The sequence below is a fragment of the Glandiceps talaboti genome, chromosome 6 (genome assembly GCF_964340395.1).
Source record: "Glandiceps talaboti chromosome 6, keGlaTala1.1, whole genome shotgun sequence".
Taxonomy (NCBI): Eukaryota; Metazoa; Hemichordata; class Enteropneusta; family Spengelidae; genus Glandiceps; species Glandiceps talaboti.
Window position 1 is genome coordinate 19,116,728 of NC_135554.1, and position 26,037 is coordinate 19,142,764.

General features: G+C 37.0%; 1 protein-coding gene across 2 annotated transcripts; it reads left to right on the forward strand.

Moving 5' to 3' along the window:
* Positions 1–271: 271 nt before the first annotated feature.
* Positions 272–23,750, forward strand: LOC144436178 (uncharacterized). 2 transcript variants are annotated; one of them, XM_078124889.1, is made up of 19 exons: positions 272–395; positions 1,333–1,483; positions 4,631–4,891; positions 5,613–5,730; positions 6,553–6,725; positions 7,116–7,276; positions 8,010–8,157; positions 9,419–9,498; positions 9,712–9,841; positions 10,467–10,565; positions 11,801–11,945; positions 12,481–12,629; positions 12,906–13,067; positions 13,606–13,794; positions 14,372–14,683; positions 15,251–15,329; positions 16,632–16,879; positions 17,677–17,816; positions 18,973–23,750. In XM_078124889.1, exons 2-19 carry the CDS (start codon positions 1,414–1,416, stop codon positions 21,031–21,033), a joined length of 4,725 nt encoding a protein of 1,574 aa, XP_077981015.1. In that variant the 5' UTR covers positions 272–395; positions 1,333–1,413; the 3' UTR covers positions 21,034–23,750. The 2 variants fall into 2 exon arrangements, with proteins under 2 accessions (XP_077981015.1, XP_077981016.1); XM_078124890.1 differs by lacking the exon at positions 272–395 and adding an exon at positions 531–597.
* The last annotated feature ends 2,287 nt before the right edge of the window (positions 23,751–26,037 follow it).

The following is a 26,037-nucleotide window of genomic DNA, read 5'->3' on the forward strand; positions in this document are numbered from 1 at the left end:
AACCAACAACCCAGAATTAAATAATGTTGACATGTGTAAGTATGAATTGAACACGTACTAATAAACGGTTAAAAAATATAGTCTGTAACTCCGAAAAATACAAAAACTACAGCCACAAAAAACTACTTTTGGCCTGTACGGCTTGCTATATGTAAGATTGGTTTCTGCCCTTGGTCTGACAGAAGCCCCTTGAACATGTTGAAGTATCTCGCATCCATACATCGCGTATATGTCGTCACACGATTTCCAGGAAAAGTTTAGTCACGTGGTACACTATTACACACGCAAGTTAGAACGGCGCGGCGTCCATTACATCGACAAAATCGTAGATGATGAGTTACAACGTAAGGAGTGTATCGTAAATCTTGGTTATATCTATTACAGTTTCTCTCTTGGTAAGTATATTTACTCGAGAGTGGTTTATCGGTCTTCTTTGTAACGCACGGTACTCTGGCACGGTAAGTGAACAATATGCAAATCAGGTGTCGGTCGGCCATGGACATCAGCCAGCCAAGCCACACGTACATAAATGTTTGAGTTGAATGGCCGCCATGTCACAAGGAGGAATGTTTACGTACATATCGACAATGTATAATGGTATGATATCATGGTACATTATTACAGTGTAATTGTGTTTGTGATAATTGTATGTATTCACTATTTCAAAATTATGTATAATGTAACTCTTGTGTATGTATTGTATGTACATGTATGTTTACGTGTGACTGTTTACGTGACAGTCACTTCGTGCATATATGCACTATCTCTTACGACGGTGATCGTGAACTCAGCGATGGGCACGTCCTCCAGTGTTGAAGGGGACAGACATTTATTGTTTCGAAAAAGTCATATACAATTTGAATTTTTGCCGGAATATGTAAGAAGCCTGGTTCATACATTGTAATTAAATTGAACGCCGTAGAAACATTATAAAATGTCGTGTTTGGGATTATCCAGACGAGTAATATGTTGTGTTCCACGTTCTGTGTCAAGGTTCAAACCTGTAAGTACACGATCAGCCGAGTTAGAATTCTGTTTGGAGCACAACCTTACCAGGTACCCCCATACATGTACATTGGAGTTTAGTACGACGGAACATTGTTGTTTCATAGACATTCTGTCCACCGTCTTTGTCAACCCGGAAGTTCTGTCAGAAATCCCAAACATGGCAGCTGCGGATGTGTTATTGTTCACAAATGACACAATGAAAAATTGTAATGTACGTCCCATAGCGAATCAGTACCCCTCGGTTTGGGTCAAAGTGGACATGATATTGTGTGTATGCTAAACTTTAAAGTGTACTGATTGAATATATAAACTATTCAATTTCAGCAATTTGTATCAGAGTGCGACGATCTGTGTTGGTGTAACCATTTCAGTACTGTGATCAACTGACTGAACCAAGTTGCAGTAATGAAGACATTTCTGGTTCTTCACCTACTGGTGATGGTAATTGGGTTTGTACAGAGTCTATCACTGCATGGTAAGTATACATTCCTTTACTGCATCAATTTGAGCTGCACTATAAGGCTGGGGTCAGAATTTATGGGTGGGGGAGGAGGGGGGGGGGGCTCTGGAGAAATAGAGAGGCCATGAAAAAAAATTGAGAGTTCAAAGGGGGGAGGGGGCTGCAAAAATTCCGATGGTCTGAAGGGGGGGGGGGGGGGCTACATATTTTGCTCATGATTTGAACCAAATTAAACCTCAGGAGTGGTCGTTTACCATGTACATTTTTAAAAAGTCTTGCGGCTTTGCTGCAGTACCTTCTAAATCCTAGATTCTGTGATGAGTTGGTGACAGTCATGCGAATGTTTTTGTATATGCCTTCCTCTGCTTATGAGAGTTTCAAGCATGGTGATAGTTTTTATGAAATGACCAAGATAACAATGATTAAAACTTGTGTGCATTTAAACATTAGTTCAACTATCACCAGAGAAATGTCATTAGTATTGAAAATTAAGATAACTTTGTCATGAAAAATGGGGAGCACATCTATATTATCTCCTTATTTCTCTGTAAGGATAATGAGATATTGTTCTCTAATAATAATAATACAGAACAAAATCTTACCAGGTTTTTCTGAAAGGGGGGGGATATTTTGCTCATGATTTGAACCAAATTAAATATCAGGAGTGGTCGTTTACTGTGTACATTTTTAATGTACAACAGTGGAAACCCTGCTTTAATGTTTTGCGCCCTGGTATATCAGTGTGGTGTGCCCTGTTGTCATAGTTTCCCACCTCTCGTATTGTTCCATGAACATTTGCATCCTTTGAACCCGCCATTGCCGTCATTATTTGTTATCACAAGTTAAACTGTCTAAGAAAACAAATGCCCTAAAACAAATGATTGTTCACACGTTTTATGAAGTATAAGCACAGGGTAAAGGACCAATGATCAATTTTGTACTCGCGATTTTCCGGATTTCTAATATCATTTTCTGTATATTTCAAATAAAGTTTTAAATACTGTTTCCTCTTACTGTTTTTTTCTATTTCCTACCTGATATCAATGTCTTATCTGAGTTTATCAGCTTTGCATTAATTAGTAGCTTGCTAGAACAAACTCACTATTTGCCCAAATTAACGCATTATGCCGTGAGTGTAAACATCTACTGATCCGACTAAATGGTAATACACGGAAAGGGGTGAAACTCCAAAGGGACGTGTCCAGAAATTTGCAAAGAAATCAACTTTCAAACGGTACAATGGTAATTCCACAACCAGAAATCCCTAAAGTACAAATGAAGGGAAGCATTGATGAAGTTACAGTATTGAAGCTTGTCTGTAAGTGCCCTAACACGAAACCCGGCCAACACACTGACGATGTCCCGATGACATCCGTAAAGCAGGAAGTCGGAAGTTGAAACCTTTGACCCCTGAGTTGTTTATTACTGGCGACATGTGCCTAACTTGTAAACAAATTACCCAGGATTCTCTGGGAATAAACTCGCATTCTGTCAATGCTATCTTCGCTTCGTAGCAAATGTTGGGACATAAGGAAGGAGAAAAGGGTAAAATACACTCATGAAACACTGCACAGAAGTCAATACTTTTTTCATTTTTGAGTTTCGTCCTACATTTTCCTCATTTTTGTGACGTTTTCGCACTATTTAATAAAAACCAAAAGTCCTATCATGTACCAAACGACGCGACGTTCTATTTTCGAAAATGTCGATCGTGCTGCGCTGCACGGGTTACATTTTGGAGACATTTTTGGTTTTCAATCGTGAATATCTATCATGCAAGTATTTCTTCGAATACGTCGGCTTTTAAATATATCATCAATGCTACATTTTTCACGATAGACATTTTTGGTTTTCAATCGTGAATATCTATCGGGCAAGCATTTCTTGGACAACGTCGGCTTTTTAATATGTCAATCCTACATCCATGATCCTAATGAACGACACACTGTTTTGTCCAGGCGACAGACGTTTTTGGTTTTCAATCGTGTCAAAACTGTCTTCGCAAGCATTTCTTCAAATACGTCGGCTTTTTAATTTGAGAATGAAATAACAATATGCATGATAATAACATATGCATGATTTTACCATTTGTTTATTTCCTGTTGTTTTGTGAATTCATGAATAAATTAAGTGGCAGGGTGATTTACGGATGTCCTCTGGACACGTCCCTTTGGAGTTTCACCCCTTTCCGTGTATTACCATTTAGTCGGATCAGTAGATGTTTACACTCACGGCATAATGCGTTAATTTGGGCAAATAGTGAGTTTGTTCTAGCAAGCTACTAATTAATGCAAAGCTGATAAACTCAGATAAGACATTGATATCAGGTAGGAAATAGAAAAAAACAGTAAGAGGAAACAGTATTTAAAACTTTATTTGAAATATACAGAAAATGATATTAGAAATCCGGAAAATCGCGAGTACAAAATTGATCATTGGTCCTTTACCCTGTGGTTATAGTAGCAAAATGCCAGGTGTGGTAGGGAAAAAGCAAGAGCAAAATTTCTTTCCCACATGACTGGATTCCAGACTAGTAGACGTCAATGAACATTGTGGAACACACTGCACAATCATTTTGGAGATTGTGTATTGCCATTATGGTAAACTAAATGTACCAGAGCATCAAATGACATTGTCAATAGGTTCAATGAATCTATCTATCTATCTATCTATCTATCTATCTATCTGTCTGTCTGTCTGTCTGTCTGTCTGTCTGTCTGTCTGTCTGTCTGTCTGTCTGTCTGTCTGTCTGTCTGACTGTCTGTCTGTCTGTCTGTCTGTCTGTCTGTCTGTCTGTCTGTCAACCAACCTATCTATCTGTCTGTCTGTCTGTCTGTCTGTCTGTCTGTATATCTATCTATCTATCTATCTATCTATCTATCTATCTATCTATCTATCTATCTATCTATCTATCTATCTATCTATCTATCTATCTATCAGCAATCAATCAATCAATCAATCAATCAATCAGTGACTTTAGAAAGTGCCAGTTTGAAAAGGAAAAAGGAAAAGACAAAGAAATTTGAGATCAAAATGTCAGTTAGGATAGCAAAGAGCATAGTGGTGCTAGTCCTTTGAGCCTACAGGTAGGCTATGTATGGTTATGATGTGCATAAAGATGAATTTAAATTAAAAATGTGTCATTCTTTGGTTTGGTCACAGCTCCTCAATCAAAATCTGCAGAAGTTGGGCGTACCCTTTCCATACAATGTGATCTCCAACAAGATAATGTGTCAACATTGATAACAGCAGAAGACATTAGATGGTTGTTTAACTCCAGTCCTTTATCCACTAACTTGTATTCACCAATCTCCAATTCAACATCTGTATTGAGTTTACCAGATATCACCTTTAGTGATGAAGGAAACTATTCATGTGTGCTGGATGATGTTACTATGGCAACCACTCAAGTGTCTGTTGGAGGTAAGTGTGAAGTGGGGAAACCTCTCAGTAGTTGAAACTTTCTGATTGTCTTGATAAAGATTTAGTACTACGGTATACACTATAATAATTGATCCCCCTTAAAAAAAAATCACAAAAAGTACCATGTCTAAATTTGAAACTACAAGGAGAGGACAGTCTGAAATTTGGTTGGAAGTTTCCAGGTAGTTCAAGACACGGTGACACAGCTATTCCTAACAACCATGGGCATACCTGTAGCAACAGCCAATTGCCAGCATCTTTCACAAAGATAACAAAACTCATGGGTATTTAAATGAATAAACATTCAAAAATGGACATAGATATGACTAGCAACGAAGACCATGCCCATAGCAATGGTAATGCGATAGTGTAAAATTTTACGAGTGGTGGGTAGTCAAGTGAATGAACATTAAAAAACTGAACCTAACTAGCGACCAAGACCATGCCCATCTCAGCAATAGAAATGTGATAGTGTAAAATTACAAGAGTGATGGGTAGTCAAGTAAATACTGAACCATTGAAAAACTGCACATAGATATAGTTAGCAACCAAGACCATAGCAACAGTAGTATGGTGATGTAAAATAGCAAGTGATGGGTAGTCAAGTGAATAAACATTCAAAAATGGACACAATTATGTCTTGTTACTAAGACCACTCCCTCATTTATTATTTTGTGAACATCTCCCATATAACATGTTCTTATCATTTGTATTTTCTCAGTCCGACCAAATATCGCTAATTTCACCTGTACGGCTCATAACATGAGGATTATGTGGTGTACATGGGATGAAGTTGACAGTCATCTACCCACGGAATATGTGTTCACGTACAAACACAAGTAAGTCACTGCATGTACAGACTTTGTAATTCTGATGAGACAAAACTTGTCAGATATACTATTCAGAAATGTTTAAATGGATGTAAGTTTACATTTTCATTTTCATGCTAAATCACGACACCTTGAAGAAGAGTTCACAGTGAGTGTTCTGACCTTGTCTACGTTTTGTCAAAATCAGTCTTGATCAGCTGTGTTTGTACATGTTTTGATGACATGACTTGTCCAGTGACTGACCATGGACAAGTCTACATCATCCATAGCTGATGAAGTGATTTAGGGGCAAAACGGACATCTTCAGGGAGAGAATCAGCTCACTGATTTCAAAATTAGATTTCCAGAACAAGAAAATGACATTGTTAAAATGTACATGTATGAAGAAGGATAAGACTCATAAATCTGCCAAATGATGGAAATATTATTTATAAACTGGTTGAAGCAAAGAATTTTTAAACAGATTCCTCAAAAAGTAGCCTGTGAAGCATTGCAGAGTAAAAAAATTGATTTTGTCATCTACCAGCCCTTATCGATATCTGCATCCCTGTTGTGACTTGTATAAAAGTAGTGAGGCATTATGTTTTGCCACTTTGGCTATGTGCCCTTTAAGTCAATGTGATGCACCACTGATGCACACAATTTCTAGTGATGCACCAAAATTTGGTGTTCTCCTATCTCTTACTATGTGGTGACTCACAAGAAATCCCAGTTTTTAATATGACATGACACATGACACATGACAACAAAATTTGGCTATCATTAGTTATAATCATGGTTATAATGTGAGTAAAATTCAGTGATATTTTATAAACACTTTTTTCTTCACAGCTTTGAGAGTGATGATGAGTGGAAATCTTGTCCAGATATCACAACCAAAGGATCAAATTCTTGCTATTTTAGCTGGCCCAACAATGCAGGCTCTTTGCATAATATGAAAGTCACAGCTACCAATTCCCTGGGCAATACAGAAACCATAAAGAACTTTAACCCAGACACTGAATGTATGTATACTGAATGAGCAATTTTCTGTTGATGATCCCTAAATTTAGAAAACTTTGCGACTCATATCCATTCCATGTTTTCCTTTTAAAGGAAAAGTCCAGTCATGTGCCTTCGTATTTTACTCACAAAAAAGTAAAGATATATGACAAGAAAATCAAAACCAAATCACTCAGTGTATGGAGATTTAATGAGTGTACCACTTGCCATATTTAAGCAAAGCATGCCTGGATGTGAAACAGAAAGTATTTGATGTGTGAGCTGTCCACTGAATAATATTTGAAGTGATACTGGGTATTTGATAAAGGCTAATACCTTACATCTTCTGGGTATATGATAAACTACCATACCTCTATTTACTACTAATCATAATTATATCATTTTGGTTATAGCTATTCCTGATCCCCCTTATGCTGTCCAAGTTATCACCAAAACTGCACATTCTGTCAAGGTGAAATGGAAACCATCAAGTCTTTGGTATCACCCAAATATTTATACCCTTTCATACAAGTTGCAGTTTTACAGTGAATGGGAGCCCGAAATCTGGTCAGAGGTGAGGTTATCCCTGATATTATATCCGTGTAATGTGGGGATTTGAGAATGAGGATTGAATCTGACATGAGTGGGGCACATGACATTTTTCTTCATTCAGCTGGAAAATACTAGTGACCTCGTCTTGCAACTCATAGTGACAAGGCCCCTTAATAGTTCATTCATATCTTCCTTGGCTGAATGAAGAGAAGTATTGGAGAATGAGATCTAGTACGCCATATTCTGGTTATAGGAAAGATAAAAGATTTCATGGTTTGGCCACTAGGAGTGCTGTTCACAAGGTGTTTGGTGGCAGGAAGTGAGGGTCAGAATAGTAGAGTATTGTAGCATAAAGACAGCAGACACTAAGTTACCATTCATTCTCTATGTTATTCCCACAATACTCTATTTTTTAGTGACCACCACCACTAGTCAAAACATGCCTCACCACTATTGTAATACTCTTTTTAAGAACACACAGAGTTCTTTCACACACATTTCATTCACTACTTCATGTAACCCGTGGTCATAACAAAACATTTTAGCCCTCAATTTGCCAAATCTTATACGCCCTCTTGTGGTGATTACCTGAGAAATAGCCAGAACTTCATTAACCGAAATACTGCGTATTACTTGTTATGTTTGTTATCACCATGGTATTGCTAGCCATTCCCCTCACTAATTAGCTGCCACCCATGACTCCATGCATTACCTATAACTCAAAACTGTTACCTGTTTCTTGATATTTCACATAGGAAATAAATGCATACACTCAAGAGTTCTTCACCCTGAATGGTCTAGAACCATATACTCGCTATGATGTGCGTGTAGCTGCATTTCCTAATAATGGTGGTTACTGGAGTGATTGGTCATCTGTTGCTATTGGATACACTGCAGAAGCAGGTATGGTGGTTACATTGTCACTCTATCGTTGTCTTTACATGATATTTTGTGCATACAGTACTTACAAAGTAAAGCATGGTTGATATCTGACTGCAAAGTAAGCATGGTTGATATCTGACAACCAAGAAAGCATGGGTGATATCTGACTGCAAAGTAAGCATGGTTGATATCTGACTGCAAAGTAAGCATGGTTGATATCTGACTGCAAAGTAAGCATGGTTGATATCTGACTGCAAAGTAAGCATGGTTGATATCTGACTGCAAAGTAAGCGTGGTTGATATCTGACTGCCAAGTAAGCATGGTTGATATCTGACTGCAAAGTAAGCTTGGTTGATATCTGACTGCAAAGTAAGCATGGTTGATATCTGACAACCAAGAAAACATGGTTGATATATGGCTGCAAAGTAAGCATGGTTGATATCTGACTGCAAAGTAAGCATGGTTGATATCTGACTGCAAAGTAAGCATGGATGATATCTGACTGCAAAGTAAGCATGGATGATATCTGACTGCAAAGTAAGCATGGATGATATCTGACTGCAAAGTAAGCATGGTTGATATCTGACAACCAAGAAAACATGGTTGATATATGGCTGCAAAGTAAGCATGGTTGATATCTGACTGCCAAGTAAGCATGGATGATATCTGACTGCAAAGTAAGCATGGTTGATATCTGACTGCAAAGTAAGCATGGTTGATATCTGACTGCAAAGTAAGCATGGATGATATCTGACTGCAAAGTAAGCATGGTTGATATCTGACTGCAAAGTAAGCATGGTTGATATCTGACTGCAAAGTAAGCATGGTTGATATCTGACTGCAAAGTAACCATGGTTGATATCTGACTGCAAAGTAAGCATGGTTGATATCTGACTGCAAAGTAAGCATGGATGATATCTGACTGCAAAGTAAGCATGGTTGATATCTGACAACCAAGTAAGCATGGTTGATATCTGACTGCAAAGTAAGCATGGATGATATCTGACAACCAAGTAAGCATGGTTGATATCTGACTGCAAAGTAAGCATGGGTGATATCTGACAACCAAGTAAGCATGGTTGATATCTGACTGCCAAATAAGCATGGTTGATATCTGACAACCAAGTAAGCATGGTTGATATCTGACAACCAAGTAAGCATGGTTGATATCTGACAACCAAGTAAGCATGGTTGATATCTGACAACCAAGTAAGCATGGTTGATATCTGACTGCATAAATGAGGCTGTGTTACCATCACTGTCAATTTCTTTACTCCCTAGATCCATCTGTTGGCGTGAATGTGCATGAAGTCAGTAAAAGTATCCATGGCCACCAGCGTGATGTCACAATAGCGTGGCAGGTAAGCATCATGTACTGTCATCTGGTTTTTAAAGTGAAATTGTGTATTAAGAACCTACATTCCTGCAAAGTGTCCCAACATAGTCACAGGATAAAAAGTGTAGTGTCTGTAGCTTGTCATTAAAATAGAATAGTTTCGTTGTAGATTATGAATAATTCATATCTTGATGATTGTTTTTCTGTATTGTAAGAAACATGGTGTTTGTCATTACAGCCACTGACCAGGCGGGAATCAAATGGCAACATTACTAGATACTTCATAACTGTTAAAGACAGTCATGACCCGGGTAATAGCAATAACACGGATATTCCAGCTGGTACGACAACGGAATACACCATCAAAGGTACTATTAAAGTAGGACTTTGCTATAACTTATAAGATTGACTGGTGTTAGTTCTAAGAGATCTAGGCAAGCGCATGTGTGTGTGTGTGTGTGTGTGTGTGTGTGTGTGTGTGTGTGTGTGTGTGTGTGTGTGTGTGTGTGTGTGTGTGTACGTGTGTATAATGTGTGTGCGTGTGTATGTATGTATGTATGTATGTATGTATGTATGTATGTATGTATGTATGTACAGGGCACGTATGTATGTATGTATGTATGTATGTATGTATGTGTGTATGTATGTATGTATGTATGTATGTATGTATGTGTGTATGTATGTATGTATGTATGTATGTGTGTATGTTTGTGTGTGTGTATGTATGTATGTATGTATGTATGTATGTATGTATGTATGTATGTATGTATGTGTGTGTGTGTGTATGTATGTATGTATGTATGTATGTACATGTATGTGTGCACGCACATACATATTTGCAAGGGTCACTGTTTGTATTTCTGTGTTTATGAATGAAACACTGTTGAAATACTTTTTAATTTACTTCTGTACTGCAATAGAAGATTTAGTTAATAGGACTGGCAAATATTTGACATAAAAAAACCCCAACATCATTAACATATCTTTATACAGATCTACAAAGGTACAAGGCATATGAAGTTGGCATCAGAGCAATCAACAATGCTGGCAGTTCACCACCATCTTTCATCCGTATTTTAGATGAAAGAACTGGTAAGTTAACTGATACATATTATCACGTGTTCTCAGAGCATTGACACTGAATGCTCTTCATGGAATCTCATCACATTCTACACTGAGAAAGACTCTGTTTTTCAAGGGTTTCAAGTGTTTGTATTGATATTTTCGTTGAATCTGAAGATTATTACATCAAAACAAGGAGGTGAGCACTGAAAATACACATCATCTGAAAGCTTTATTGCAAAAATGTATAGTCATGATCGTCTGCTCACTTCACACCTTTCACGCATGTATATGATTTGGTTCAACTGTTATGATGCGTACCATGAAGTATGCAAACTTTCTGAGGCATAATAGCAATGTTATGCGGGTTTCAATTTCGTTTATTATTTGCCATGGAAACGGGTGTACATATCCCGGGTATTTAGGGGATCCCGAAAGCTGAGTGCAGTCGAGGATGGCAAGCTTTCCTGGCATTTGAACAATGTTTTTGACAACTAACTTTCACTGGGACTTGAAAAAATCACAGATGTAGAGCTAAATTTCTTGCATAAATCATGAAATTGTAAGACCACCCTTACGGAGGGCATTCAGTTTAAATCTGGTTAACAGGTAGCAATAAAGATGAAGCTTTGTAGCCATTTGTTTAGAAATAGTTGCAAACCCAGGTCAAAAGTGTCTGTGTGTGGTTTCCTGCCAGACTACAGTGCCATTGGCATCATTTTGTTGCTTTGCTCAGTTGTAAGTATTTCACAAGGGATGTCTTATGATGTATGATGGATTTGAAGTATTAACAAACCAATACACTGCAATGGCTAACTGGATCAGTTACCATCATCAGGGTACTGATATGTAAACATCTATCATTTTGTTGCATAGCTCTATGAAAGTCATCCCACATTGACAAATATCAAGTTACTCATCATATATTTGTTGTTAAGCTCTAAGTCATCCCACACTGACAATAAAATGGGGTTATTTTGTCACTATAGCGTCAAAAGGACAAAAACAGTCGTATTTGTTATAAAAGGACGTATTTGTACCAAAACATGTTGCAAGAATCCAAAATTGACAGATTAGTTAAAATGGGGTTATTTTGTCACTATATCGTCAAAAGAACACAAAAGGACAAAAACGGTCGTATTTGTCATAAAAGGACATATTTGTGCCAAAACATGTTGCAACGACCCAAAATTGACAGATTCGTATTTTGCCACTATAATGTCAAAAGAACACAAAACATTTAAACATTGTGTATTACTATACAGCTCCAAGTCGGCCCAATCTGACATCTGTCAAAGCTATATCTGACAGTGCTATTTCTGTGTCCTGGGAAGCACCAGTTGATCCTAATGGAGAAATCAAAAGTTATACTTTGGCCTACTTAGAAGATGATGGCACAAAGCGACAGTGGTAAGTTTGTTTTGCCTTGAGATAATAAACCCAAATCATTGTTCTAATCTGCTGGTATTAAAGGTGTCCTTACCTGCTCTGAAGACAATTGTTACTCTGTGATTTTAAAAAGTTCTCGCCTTTTCAGTAGATAAAGGTCCGGTAGAGTGGAGCCATCCATCTACTAAACCTTTACCTACCATTACAGCGGGAGGAGACCTGGGGAAACATGCTCACTCGTACACTACTTGAGGCTCAAGGTGGTGACCTTTTTGGGGTCACAGCCTCATTCTCAAATGAAGATGGCTGTCAGTCGTCATAACATTGGAACTATCTGATATTTTACTGCACTGTTAATTGATGAAAGTAAATTATTTTGAGAATTGTACAGTGAATGAAATAATTCAAATATGTCAGTTGTTTATTAACTAAAATAAAGTATACTGAATGTGTAATTTAAAATTAGGTCAAAAAACTGTTCAGTAACATGGATTTTTGTGATGTGCCATATCATAGTTGTCCCACTTTCTATCTTCAATATCTCTATTTTGTTCAGGACTCAGATAACAGTCAATAGTTCAGTCTTTAACTATGTGGTACAAAATCTGCGCAGTCAAGTCCCGTACGAGTTCAAAGTTCAAGCTAAGAACGAAGTAGGCTTTGGTGATTTCTCCAACGTTGTCCGTCTGTACACCTTGGAAGGGGGTAAGTGTCTGGATTCGTTGAATAAAAACACACACTCTGTCAAGTGAAATGTCTTTACTAGAATTTTATAAAATTTGATTAGCATGAAGATGAATAATATAATGATGAGCTTTATGATTATAAATTATGATAAATAAGATAATTTACATTGATATTTAAGAAGTTTCCAAAAGACATGGTTAATTTCAAGTGAATGCCTAGCAACAAGTGAATGCCTAGCAACGGACCTTGCCTGAATGTTCTTTCTAGTAATATCTTTTTTGCCCTCTAAAACAGTTCCTGACGGCCCTCCTACTGATCTGGTGATTAAAAATATTGAGAAGGAGCCTACAGCCTTAAATATTAGCTGGAATCCACCATGCAAGGAAGAAAGGAATGGAATTATTCGTCTCTATGGTATTCATATTTGTCAAAGTGATGAAGGACTTGAATGTGAAGGTAAGAAGACGGCTTAAACTTGAAGTGTACAACTCTCCCTCAGACTGGAAATCTTTATGATTATACTTTGAATATCTAGTTAGCTACCAGATTCTCCCCTCTGTTACCAGAGTTCCCTAATCTTCACACGTTATTAGAAAACAGCTGTTTAAAAGAATTTAAATGTGTTTTCATTTGGTTATAGAACTCTTTAAACTTTGGTAGCAAATATGTCCTTAGGTTTGTTTGAAACAATGTACTGGGTAGACTGGCGTGTTGATGGATGTCAATTGAATTGGCAAAATGTTCAAAAGTTTGGGAGCTACATGTAAAAATGAACGTAGGTGAATTGTCCGCAATTTGTTGTTGTAAATCGATTCTTGTTTGTAGAAAATAGATTGTGACTTGGTGTGCATGACTGGAGACGAATATACGACCACTCCTCAGTTTTCCAGTTTTTATTTCTATTACTCCTATGTGAGTAACATATGAACCTTTGACAAAAATAGATATTATCAAAATGCCAAGACAATGATAATTTCTGAATTTATGTTTTCAGGCGGAACCTCTAGGATGGACAATTTCACCGTTATTGACCCAAATTCTCTTAAAGCAAGCAGAGCAGAACAACATTATGTGATGAGAGAACTAAAAGCAAACACACAGTATGTTGTATCAGTATCGGCATTCACATCTCAAGGACAAGGCCCACCAACTGGCTTGGTTCTGGGAAAGACCAGTATGGGAGGTACAGGATAATTCTGATTCAGGATTTTAGTGCAGCTGTGTTGTGCCTTTCAGTAATGTAATGTTATAGGCCAGTTTGTGTGTGACTGTTTTTGTGTGTATGCTTTGTGTGTGTGACTGACTGTGTGTGTGTGTGTGTGTGTGTGTGTGTGTGTGTGTGTGTGTGTGTGTGTGTGTGTGTGTGTGTGTGTGTGTGTTGATGTTACTTAAAGTTTCAGGTTGGAAAATAATAATCATCATAATGATGATACCATAGAGATGTGATTTAAGTGTAAAGAAAAAGAAACCGTAAACACACAAACCACTAATAATTAGTCTCTGAGTTGATAGAATGTTTCTATGGATGTGTAGATGAAGAATTGTTCTCTATGCTGGTATGCAAATATGATTAGAATTTTGACCTTTTGGTCAAAAGGCTCAAGTGAGAAAACACTGGGCAGATTGATTTGATTTTAGGCAGTGATCGATGTTCCTTAGGGGCATAATGATGATTTCATGCAAAATATAGAGTTTATCATAGCATAATTCTGTAAAAAAACATAGTAATGTACACATCATCCAATATCTATCTTTTATAGCTCCTGAAGATGTTCCTAAAAACTTACAGATACCCGGTGACTCAGTAACAGACACCAAGCTGACAATAACCTGGTCACCACCAGAACAACCAAACACAAACGTAACTTATTACAGAGTGAAAGCCAGTCCTCTGAATAATACAAAACACTGTCAGATTATCCCACAGAGGAGTAATAAGACAAAGTGGATAATTGAGAACCTGTGTGGCTATGAGACATATCAGATTACTGTCAGTGCCTGTAATGATGCACCTATTAGTGAACCATGTGGGCAGGACTCAGATCCAGTGTATGCGAGAACAGAAATTGGAGGTAGGTGGTCACATAGAATTTGTCAAGTTGTGTTCATTCCTAACCATGTAGGCAGGATTCTGATGCAAGGACAGAAATTGGATGTAGGTGGTAATATAAATTTTGTTTATCCCTATTAAAACCTTGTGTGCAGAAATCTTGTCTTGTGTGTAAGCACAAAAATTGGAGGTAGATGGTAACATACGGTGATAACATCACATGTACCACAATTTCTTCGTTTAACACTCTTTTATTTTGTCAAGACACTGAGATTGTGGTAACATGATGTCATCACAAGAGGTATTCCCATAAACCAATGCAAGAAATCCCTAAAATGGCCAAATACATGCAAGTGCAGTAGGTTTTCTTTTCAAGATTTCAAAAGTGAATGAATATTAAGTAACTGAGGTGCAATTTTCATACCCTGATCACATGTGAATTGATAGCAGTAATCATTACAAAATATAATACATGCAGAAATATGATTCACTAGTCTTCCTCTTATACGACAAAATCATGGAAGTAATTTAAACAGATCATTAAACATGAAATAGTAATTTTTTCCATACAATTTTCTTTTGTTTTTAGTACCCAGTGCTCCACAAGAAGTTAATGCATCATCGTTGTCATCAGAGGAAATCAGAGTGTTCTGGTTACCTCCACTAAGGTATGATTGAGATTTGGTTCTTATTTTCAAATGTCAAGAACTCTGTTCAGTGCATTTTGTGTTTTCCAGTTCAATTTCTAGATGTAAAGATTATTTTGAGTCAGAAATGCCCAGATGTTTGTCTTTGCTTAGCCAATGAAATAACAAGGTATACTTAAGGGGCCTTGTTACTATGAGGTAAAGATGAGTATTGGTGTTATGATCACGCTTAATTTGTGAAAAAGTTCGGAGAATGGTAACAAATTTTAGTGATTTGACTCCTATTTTGAGTACTATAGAACCAATTGTGGAAACCATACTAGCATGTGGTCATGATGTACATGTACACTTATCAGAAAATAAATCCTATACCTTTTGGTCTGAATGCATACAACTTGGCCTACATGTGGTATATTTCTTGATCTTTTCAATTATTAGTTGTAGTTGGGACTCATTATTCATAAAATGAGGGAATTATGGCTATGATGTACTTATAGCCACATGACTTTGACAATAAAGGCCTTTTAGCAAATACTATGTAATTACCAAGTTACTTTACTAGTAAAAATGATTATTCTAAAGATACTAAAAATTATGTTAGAGCCAAATTATATGTATATGTTACACCCAATCTGTGAAATTGTCCAATTCATGAAATGGGTAGGTAACTTTGCCCAGTTCATGAAATAGGCAATCGTGTTGCCCAGGTTATGAAGTGGGTATTGTAAGATATGCCCAGTACATGAAATGAGCATCTTTTATAGGACACACACACACAAAATAAATATCAATCAAACAACTTTATTATCATGTATTTACAAACTCATCACTTCGCAATTCTTATTTTATTATAATTCAGTGTAGCCTGTGTTTTTGATAGATTTTGATAATCAACACCCCAGTTCAAAACTCTTGCCACCAAAATTTAATTTCACCTCTTTTAGATCGTAATCTATACTCTCAATTGCTTATTGGTTGACGACCAATCTATGAACTGGGCAAAGTTACATGCACATTTCATGAATTGGGCAGTTTCACGGATTGGGTGTAACATATACATGTACAGACAATCACTACATAAATGAATTAACTTAAAGACCCACTTTGGATGAGGATTAAAAATTCAGGTATGAAAAAACAGTTGTCATGGAAACAGTTTATCCCTAATAAAGAATGGCCCTATCAAAACCTTATGGCTCTGCTGACAAGATAACATTAAATGTTACAACCCGGGATTTCAACCCTGACCTTTACAGAATATTATTAGTTCCAGGTACTTTGACTTAAAAGTCATTTTATGTGTTTGATTTGTTTTCTTCATAGGCCAAATGGACCATTGTATGCAGTAGACTACATGTATGTCGTGACATGTGTCATGGAGGTCACAAATACCAGTCAAGAGATGTTTACTAAGGAAACCAAGGAAACAGCAACTGTTGTTGATGTAAATTGTGGTAACGTTAAAAATGACGAAGGTGTGCAAGCCAGATGCAATGTTAGTGCTAGCCGCATGGATAGGAGAGGTCCTGCCACTTCTGCTAACGAAGCTTTAGTCTGTTATTCTAGCCCAGGTAACTATTTGTTTTGTGCATCCCATCCAGTTTCCAATTCTTATACTGAAAATCTTTAATTCTAGTAAGGACAGTGGTACAAGTAATACAAAGAATTTCAGCATCGGTCTTCCTTTGCTTCCATGTCCCGTGCACATAATTATTTTGGCATTCCCATGGAAACACCATTATTGACAATTTTCCTTCACTTTGTGGAAGAACATAATTAGACATTATTCCTGAATATTTTTCTTTGTTCAGCCAAGGAAAATACAAGTGACCTAAGGGGCCCTTGTCACTACAAGTCATTAGATGAGTGGTGACAACCCTTAGGTCACAAGTATATCCGGCTGAATGAAGACAATATAATTATACCGTCGCCAGTAATATTTTTTTTAAATAAGGGAAAGTAATGGCAATTTTGAGCATTTTGACTCATATTTCGAACACAGCAGAACCAATGACACTCGTTGTCTTACATAGACGCATGTTGTCGTGACATAGAACAACCAGAGTATATATTCCATATTTTTGGCTCATGCATGGTATAGCTACAGTTGCATTTTTGTGCAATACATGTAGTTGAACCCTTTAATGATTTGGTTTATAGTACTTCCAACCTAAACATAGGATGTCACCATTTAAAGGTTCAATAGGTCTTTCCACTGTCTATGAAATAACTATTAAACATACATTGATCCAGTATTGCAGTTGATACAGTAATCTTCTATCGTGACGATTATATCTTTATTATAAATTATGAACGTGATTGTGCTAAATTGATATTCATAATGACATCTCTATTCTCGTTCCTACAGTTTGGCAGTATATCCTCTTACCATTAATTGCCTTGGCTGCCATTGGTGGAATGGTAGTCTGTGTGTTCAAATGTTACAAGTCTTCGGAAAAACATGGTGCATGGGAGCCTGTGCCACAGCCCTCAATTCCTAAGAAAACGGTAAGCTATGTACCATGTGTATACGTGTGTAGACACTTTGAATTGTGTGGAAAAACCTGAAAGTTTATTTCAGGTGTAACATGCCAGCCTAGGAAGTTAACTCTTTAAGCAAGATTAGTTAGGACCAATTTGCTCCTGAAGTTTAAATTTTGGGAGCAAATTGCCCCTAAATTTAAAACTTAGGAGCAACGGGCTCCTAAAATGTAGAACTTGGGAGCAAAGTAAGATAACATATATGAAAGTTTAATTCTTATCAATATTCATTGTCACAAATGCCATGTTTTTCTGTTGAATACAAATAATCATCAATTTTATTGGATGACAATATTCATATTAATGCTATTAAAAAAGATTCCTTGTCATGAAAATAGTCAATATGGAAGTGGTACAAATTTTGTCTGTCAAATGCAACCAAAGTTGAAATTTCACCTTTCAAATGCCAGTAAATTTAAAATGTCACCTGCTGAATGCAGGTATTGACAGAAATTCACCTGCATTGGCCCATTTATCACGTGCCAATGCCAGTAATTACTGGCAACTTTAATACTAGGTTGCATGCACAATTTCAACTTGACTTTGTTATTGAAGATTTGGCTTATGGTAGTATAAAGTATAACTTACTGCATCATAGGAGATGACATGGGTTGAATTTTGACAATTTTACAATTCAACTTATTTTGTCTTCATAATAATTTATTTTAATTTTTATTGCATTTCGCATGGCAGCTAGTTGTATGTTATGTACTTAAATGGGGACAAGCTGGGTCTATATTGTGTTTTGGGATGTAATTTGTTCTTCATATTAAAAGGTACTCACAGTATTGTACTTACTGAAGTATACTTAACCATCACTTGCAATTGGCTGAACTCAAACCTGGTATATAGATATAACGTATGAACATAATTTATCATACATATAAAAAATGTACAGGATCTCCCTACAATGTAACAGTTCTAACAATGCTAGAACATGAATTATAATGTCTTTAAGAAGGCATGTATCGACATTAACATTATACTAGAATAGTTTAATCAAGGTTTTATGTAAGTATTGTCACTTGAGTAAAAAGTTTATAAACTCAGCTTATGCCACTTTAAATAAAAAACATAAGATATAAACAAAAGTTTATCTTAGTCCAAATTTGTTTTGTTTCAGACTGATCTTCCACATGATACCAAAGATTTGTTTGAGACATACGATGATATACTACAGCCAGGTACAACCAACCTTGATGGTGTCAGTACTCACTCTTCTGATCATGGAGTTGATTTGTGTAATGGACACAAACCTTCTACTGTAGCAGTCAACAATAAAAACAATGAGATTAGGAAGCCGGGGCATGTAACGATTGAGGTGGGAGGTGTCCACAAGGATAAAAAGAGAGCTGTGGGTCCCTTGTCACCTAATGCTGATGACTACACTCAGATATCAGAGATTGATGGACAACCAGTGTTACCTACTATACAGGGTGGGGAGTTACCACAAACTGGTATTGCTGGAACAACCTGTGAAGTAGGGGATTACAGTACAATGACAGAAGAACCAACTCCTGGTCGATCTCCCTCTAGAATTATAAACCTAGGTAGGGGTACCACTCATCCAGTCACATTGATGCCTGCTATTCAAGAAGTGAGACAAGCAGCCAGTGATCGGAAGCCAGCTGTTGTAGATGTACCAGCTGTTCAGTTCAGAGGAACTCCACGCATGCAGGAACAAGAAGTGACAGAGAATGGGCTGAATAGGCAGGGTGGTCATCATAGTAACCCAGAACATAATCAAGGTGATGTCCCTGAATCAGGACCTCCAATAGATGATTATAGTACGGTTGGAGATCTTCCACAAGCAACCCCAAATAATGACCAACAGGTGAACAACGAAAGAGACTACATTGATGACTACACAGCAGTTGGAGGAACAGCTGAGGTGGCACAAGAGGACACTAGGCAGCCTGAGACAAATGCTATAGACTACATCAGTGATTACACTGCAGTCGGGGAAACCGCTGAACTGGCATGTGTACAAGAGAACAGACAGCCTGAAAGAGATAGTAGTGAAGATGACATCAGTGATTACACTGCAGTTGGAGAAACAGCTGGTCAAAGACAATCAGTAGTTCAGAATAATGTGAGTACGGGTACAAATGGTGATGAGATCAATGATTACACAACAGTTGGAGAGAATCCTAGTTCTAGAACGAGATCTACTGGTGCTTATGTTCCTGACACTGGGTATACAGCATTTGAAGATATTCCCCAAGCTGTTGGAAATGGAAATACAGGTAGAAATTTGGGAAGACTCGGGCATACTAATTCGAGACCAGGAGATGGAGAAGTAAGACGATTGGGGAATGGAGATGTCCCACCTGCTCTAACAATGAATAATGAAGATTATATCTCTGACTACACTGCCATTGGTGAGACTGGTGGAATTGTCCAGAATGAGAGAAGAGAAGTTAACGGTGACATTGACACCTTGGCTGGCAGCAGACATGAAAATAATGACTCAGGTTTACCCATTGGTGATAACTTTGGTGGTGTTGGAAATCCAGCACAGCAAGTAGGAGCGCTGAGTGGAACTACTTCAAATGGTTATGTGCCATTAGATGGTGTACACCAAGGACCATGTGGACAGGATGACAGCTCACATTCTAGTCAGAGCTCATCTTGTCCAGAGACTAGTGATTCCAGTGGTTCATCAATACCAATTCAGGATTCAGTCATGTCACTCTTAAATGTTACAGATTCATCTCCAGATGTCAGTACAAACATGGATTATATGCCAAATACATCTGACGGTGCTGGAAGTGATAACATGCCTGACTACGTGGCACAGATTGAAGATACTGTGGCATCACAAAATGATAACTGTACTGATGCCATTGTGGATGAGATATCTGATTATGTAGCACAAAGCGAGGACACTGCACCAAATGATAATTTCAGTGGTGCTGATGTTAACGAGATATCTGATTATGTAGCACAAAGTACGAACTCCATATCAGATGCAAACTCAAGGCAGGGGTCGTCATTGTCTTCTGAGGGAAATGACCCATTAATGGGCAGAGATAGGACTCAAAATCTGAATTCCACAAATGTAAACCTTCGTGAACTCCGTAACGGTGATGAACAAAGTAATCTAGGGGAGGAAGATGAAGACATGAGTTCAGATGAATCAGATCCTTTAGTTAGTCCATCAGATAATGATGATTATATTTGAAGGGCATTTTTAAGATTTTATTCTGCCTTTTTACTTCAGAATTATTTGATTGTCTTTCCAGTAAACTCTTGCCTGAACATTAACCCTTCAAGTTGGCTTCTGTAACTCTATGTATTTACACTCTAAGGTAGTAGGCTTTTAGAGTTAAATTGTTGTGTGAAAATTTATAAAATGTCATATGAGTAGTATGAAGACTGCCATACACACAATATTCTTTAAATTTATTTTCTTTCATTATTAATTGCAGTGAAAATTCCTAAATTACATGTGTTGTAAGGCAAGTAACTTGAAGACTGCCATACATACAATTTTCCTTACATTTATTTTTTTTGTATTATCAATGCAAATATTTACATGCATGAACTCAACCGTTCAAAGTTTTTTAATATACACCTGTCCATGATTTTACATTTTTAAACCAATTTTATATGTCAGTATTAACCAGATAAAGAATGTTCATATTACAATTAAAGTATGAATGATAAACTACTGAGCAAGATATTGATACACTACCAAAGTAAGTCTGTGTCTTTGTACAGAATTTGGTAGGGTCAGATCAAAGATGTGCTGCAATTGTGCGCGTCGGTGCTGGTAACTTCAGTCGTAATACATTTCAAATTTGGCACCTCTTACAGTTACCGAGGTTTGTTGTTTTATACATCACTCTGTACATCTAGCCATGATGATATCTACGAATAGACAGGGGTTTATTTGCAACAATGATCATTGCGTGCCTGTTCGGCGGCGTTATCAAAGTCTAGTGTTATTCAACTTTGCTGCTGAGTAGGCAATGTTGTGACTACTATAGCTAAATCTACATCAATGCATCAGGGCAAGTTCAGTATGTTGTAGTAGTTCATCGTTCATACTTCGATTGAAAACATGGTCAGACACTGGGTCTCGTAATATTGAAGAGATAAGCCAGAAAACACTCTCTTTAGTAAAAGTGCAAACAGATGTTTTGAGCTAAGAACTCTTTGTCGATGTTAGATGGCTGTGTCAACATTTACTTTCTCCTCTCTCTACCTGGAGGATGTTTGTTTGTTTGTATACGAATAACTCCAAGTTGCACAAAATAGGACTATTAAAGTCCTTAATTCTTTGATTCGACATAACTCAACAGTGCCTACAGACAGATAATTTGCTAGTCTTGAAATAATTTTTATAATTAACTCACTGTGAAGTATGAAAAGTTATTTAGATCGTCTATTCAATCAGCAATTGTCACCAAATAAATGTAATTATAGTATAATCAGTTAAGACCACCAATATACTAGTATTATAGATATAACAATATAAGCAACATAATCATGTCTGAAAATTGTTTTTAAGTAAATACATGTTTAGATTTTTTATTACTACATATGTACCAGTGATTACTTGCACCGATGCAAGTGCATACGAGTCAGTGGTATATGCACATCAGTACAATACCACTAACATTAGTGCATACATGTATGCAAATGATATTCAAATGAGGCTGCAGCCTTTCCTTGCACTTGAAATCACGTGATCACACTGGAATTTTTACAGAATTTTGTGCTCTTTCAGATAAACAGTATGTTGTGATAACAGAATGCCATGATGTGTGAGAGCCAGTGTGGCTGCTCAGGTGTCTTCGTAATCATGCATGTGGTGTTTTCTGCTGCACTTTTTCACTCATTATTCTCATGAAAGTACAACCACAGAAAACACCGCAAGCACTTGTATCATGGTATGCCACACTTGCACTCACTCCTGATGGGATTCTGTCATCATTTTTTTTATATCCACCAAGTGAAACAATTTTAGAATAAGTTTTCTACAAAATTAATATCCATATGCTTACAATGTGAGTGTTAATATACTTACCCATAGGATAACTAATATCATTAGGCAAAATAAAAAAAAAAGGTCTCCCACTGCCTCATACCCAGCCTTCCCATTGTAATCATTGAGGCTTCCTACTAAAAGTAGAAAATAGGGTAGGTAGGTCGGAATTGTATTTTATTTTACCTGAAATGTTTGAAAAATTACTTCGACCCCAAGATAAGATACTCATTGGTCAAAATACTTCCTTGAGAGTTTAATGAGGTGTAAAAAAAGTAAATGAAGACAATTATAAGTTAAGTAGACAAACACATTATACAGACTGTATAGTCTAAAAAGACCTACCTGTTTTCTCTCTGGAATATGATTCTTTTTGTAAGTGACCACAGATGAGGCAAAGGCATGAAGGTATACATGGAAATAGAAGTAAATTGTTACCATTCACTTTGTACCATTGTTACCTAAAATCTGTTTAGAGGGCTTAAACTAGGGTCGGTCAGGTTATCGGAAACACACTGGGTTTTTTTATTTGGCCATATTATCGCAGAATCATGTTACCAGACAAAAATAATCAAAACATAGGTTGACAAGTACTTGTCACAAATATTATATTTCATTTTAAAATTTTTTTTATTTATTTTGAAAAGTTAGTTGCCAAAAGTTAGCTACATCGTATAGCACATGTTAAGTAGATTTATTGAAATTTTTATGTAAATGATGTTATTCTAGAGTTATATTTGCTTTTTTGAAGGAGAATAAATATTTTATAAACTATGAACTTTTGTGTCAAAGATATCCCAAGCAATGAATATAATACAGTCATAACTGCACTGATGGGCCACCTTTACAGAGCAACCACTTGCTCATAGTGACCACCTTCCAATGGCATTTCAATGAAATCAATGTAAACTGTCTGTCTTGAATGTCTGTGCCCCTGTGTACAAAAAATATCTTTTCATGCATGAAACAACATTTTGCGGAATTGCCCACACAAAAGATGCACAGTTACGTGATTTGGATAAATAGAACTGTGACATTACATATCTTTACACCTGGTATATGAAAATTTATATAAATTTATCTGTTGTTGTTTGAGTTGCACCTGGAAAGTGTTCTAGACATGTATGCAAATTTACATATACATGAAATTGATGACAAATTTCAAGTTTTGGGATATAGATTTTGTGTACAAGTGTTATTCTTGCTGTCCTGAGCAAAGCAGGTATCTGCAGCAATCTGATTAAAATCCAGTGTAATAAAACCTCTATTTCCATCGTTTTGTTCCGGGTGATTGCTGCCTTCCCACCGGAACAACAGTGACACAAAACGATAAAATAGAGTTAAATAAAGACATCTAGCCGTTTTCACCACATCAGATTTTGATCAGATTGGTAGCCACGATAGTATAAATAGCTTTCCTAACCTGAGATGGATTGTAATTTTCAGATATTCATGTGCAGTTTGTCAGCCGGTGTTGGCAAGCTGATCTAAAGAGGATTGTCATTTGATAAACCGGATCTGTTTGTTAACAATTTGTTAGCTACATGAAAAATGAGTAAAAATCGTTTCCATGTAAGCATCGTTTCAAAGGTTTTGCTTACATGAGTAGATTTAATGGATATAGAATTACTAATAAATCATGTAATTTGACTCTTTGTTTTGATCACAAAATGGGTTCGAAGAGGAAGTCTTTGAAGAATCCACAGGTTTGATTCCTCTGGAGTCGTCTCTAGGTAGTACAATTTAAATTCTAACATCAATGAGACTTAATGTCATTGAAAGTAACTTATTTTACTGTAACTTCTTTGCAAACTTAGATTCGTGATGCACAGTCTTTCTTAAACAAGATCCCACAGGAAGATGTGATAAATAAGTGTACTATTAAAAGCATATTGAATTCCAGCTTTATGTGGCATTAGCCGTGATAGGAAAATCTTCTGCAATCAATAGCATACTATGGAGCTTAATGCACACCAAAAGTCGAACTCGTCAAGTGATAAGTCAGGTTCCTGACTTGTCAATTGACTGATCTGACTCATCACTTGACGTTCCTGACTTGTCAATTGACGCTCCTGACTTGTCATTTGATGTACCTGACTTGTCACTTGATGAGTTCGACTTTTGACATGGATTACGCTCCATAAGCATACTGCATTCACGCTATGGGAACCAGAGTCGACTATTGTCCTGTGTAAGTCTTAAAGCTACCAGTAATAAGCTTGTTTTTGGGCAGCTTTCAGATTTAATTTGTCAAATGTGATCCAAATAGCCCTGACTTAAATCACCAAAAAAAGGGAATTATTTTTTTTGGTGTCTACAATAGCCATACGTGATTATATTTTTCTGTAGTTCAGCATCTGTTCACTGTTATCACTAAGATTTCACAATGATAAGTTTCTCTTGTTCCATTAAAAAATGAAATGAAGAGAGAAATTTAAGCGCAGCTTTAAGTAAACTATATTATATATAGATATTTATATTTCATGATTTGACTGATCTGCTAAGGGGCTGATCAGTTTCCCTATCCTGGGTGGGGGTGGGGGTGCATGAAAAGTCTCTGTAAACTGAAAACAGGCTAAAAATAGGTGTTACAATGTTGTCAGATATGTGAAAGGACACAAGTCCCAGAATCAATGGTAAGGACTTAATCCCACCGCTGCCACCAATGTTGAAATGTTTAAAGGCAGTGGTTATTTCCCACTGTGTGTGAAGGTATTGTTTGGATCTCATTGGCTGAGCTGAAGGCCACAACTTCCAATGATTAGATTGGCGCACTCTCGACATTGTCAAGACCAAGGTCAAGATCTCCACATCCACAACATTATCCCTAGTATCTTTCCCAACTATTCCCTTTTTTACACCCGTGAGACCAACTCCTCTCCTCACACCACAACTGATAATTCATTACATAGTTGTCAGCAGCAGTTTGATTGATATAGGCTGATATCATGGTACCTAACCCTAACCTAAACCCTAAACCGAATGGCAGCAATGGGATGACAAAAAAGCCAAAATAATGCAATGCTAGACAATACGTAGTCTTGCTGCTAGACGTTCGGGCTTTCTTTCGATGCTATAACTATAAGCGAACAAGTTCGCATGTGAGGGCTTGCCCGAACAGTCTAGCGAATGTCATTTTCAGACCGGACATTCCATTGAGATTACGATAAGCGGTGGGTTGGGCCATATATGCAT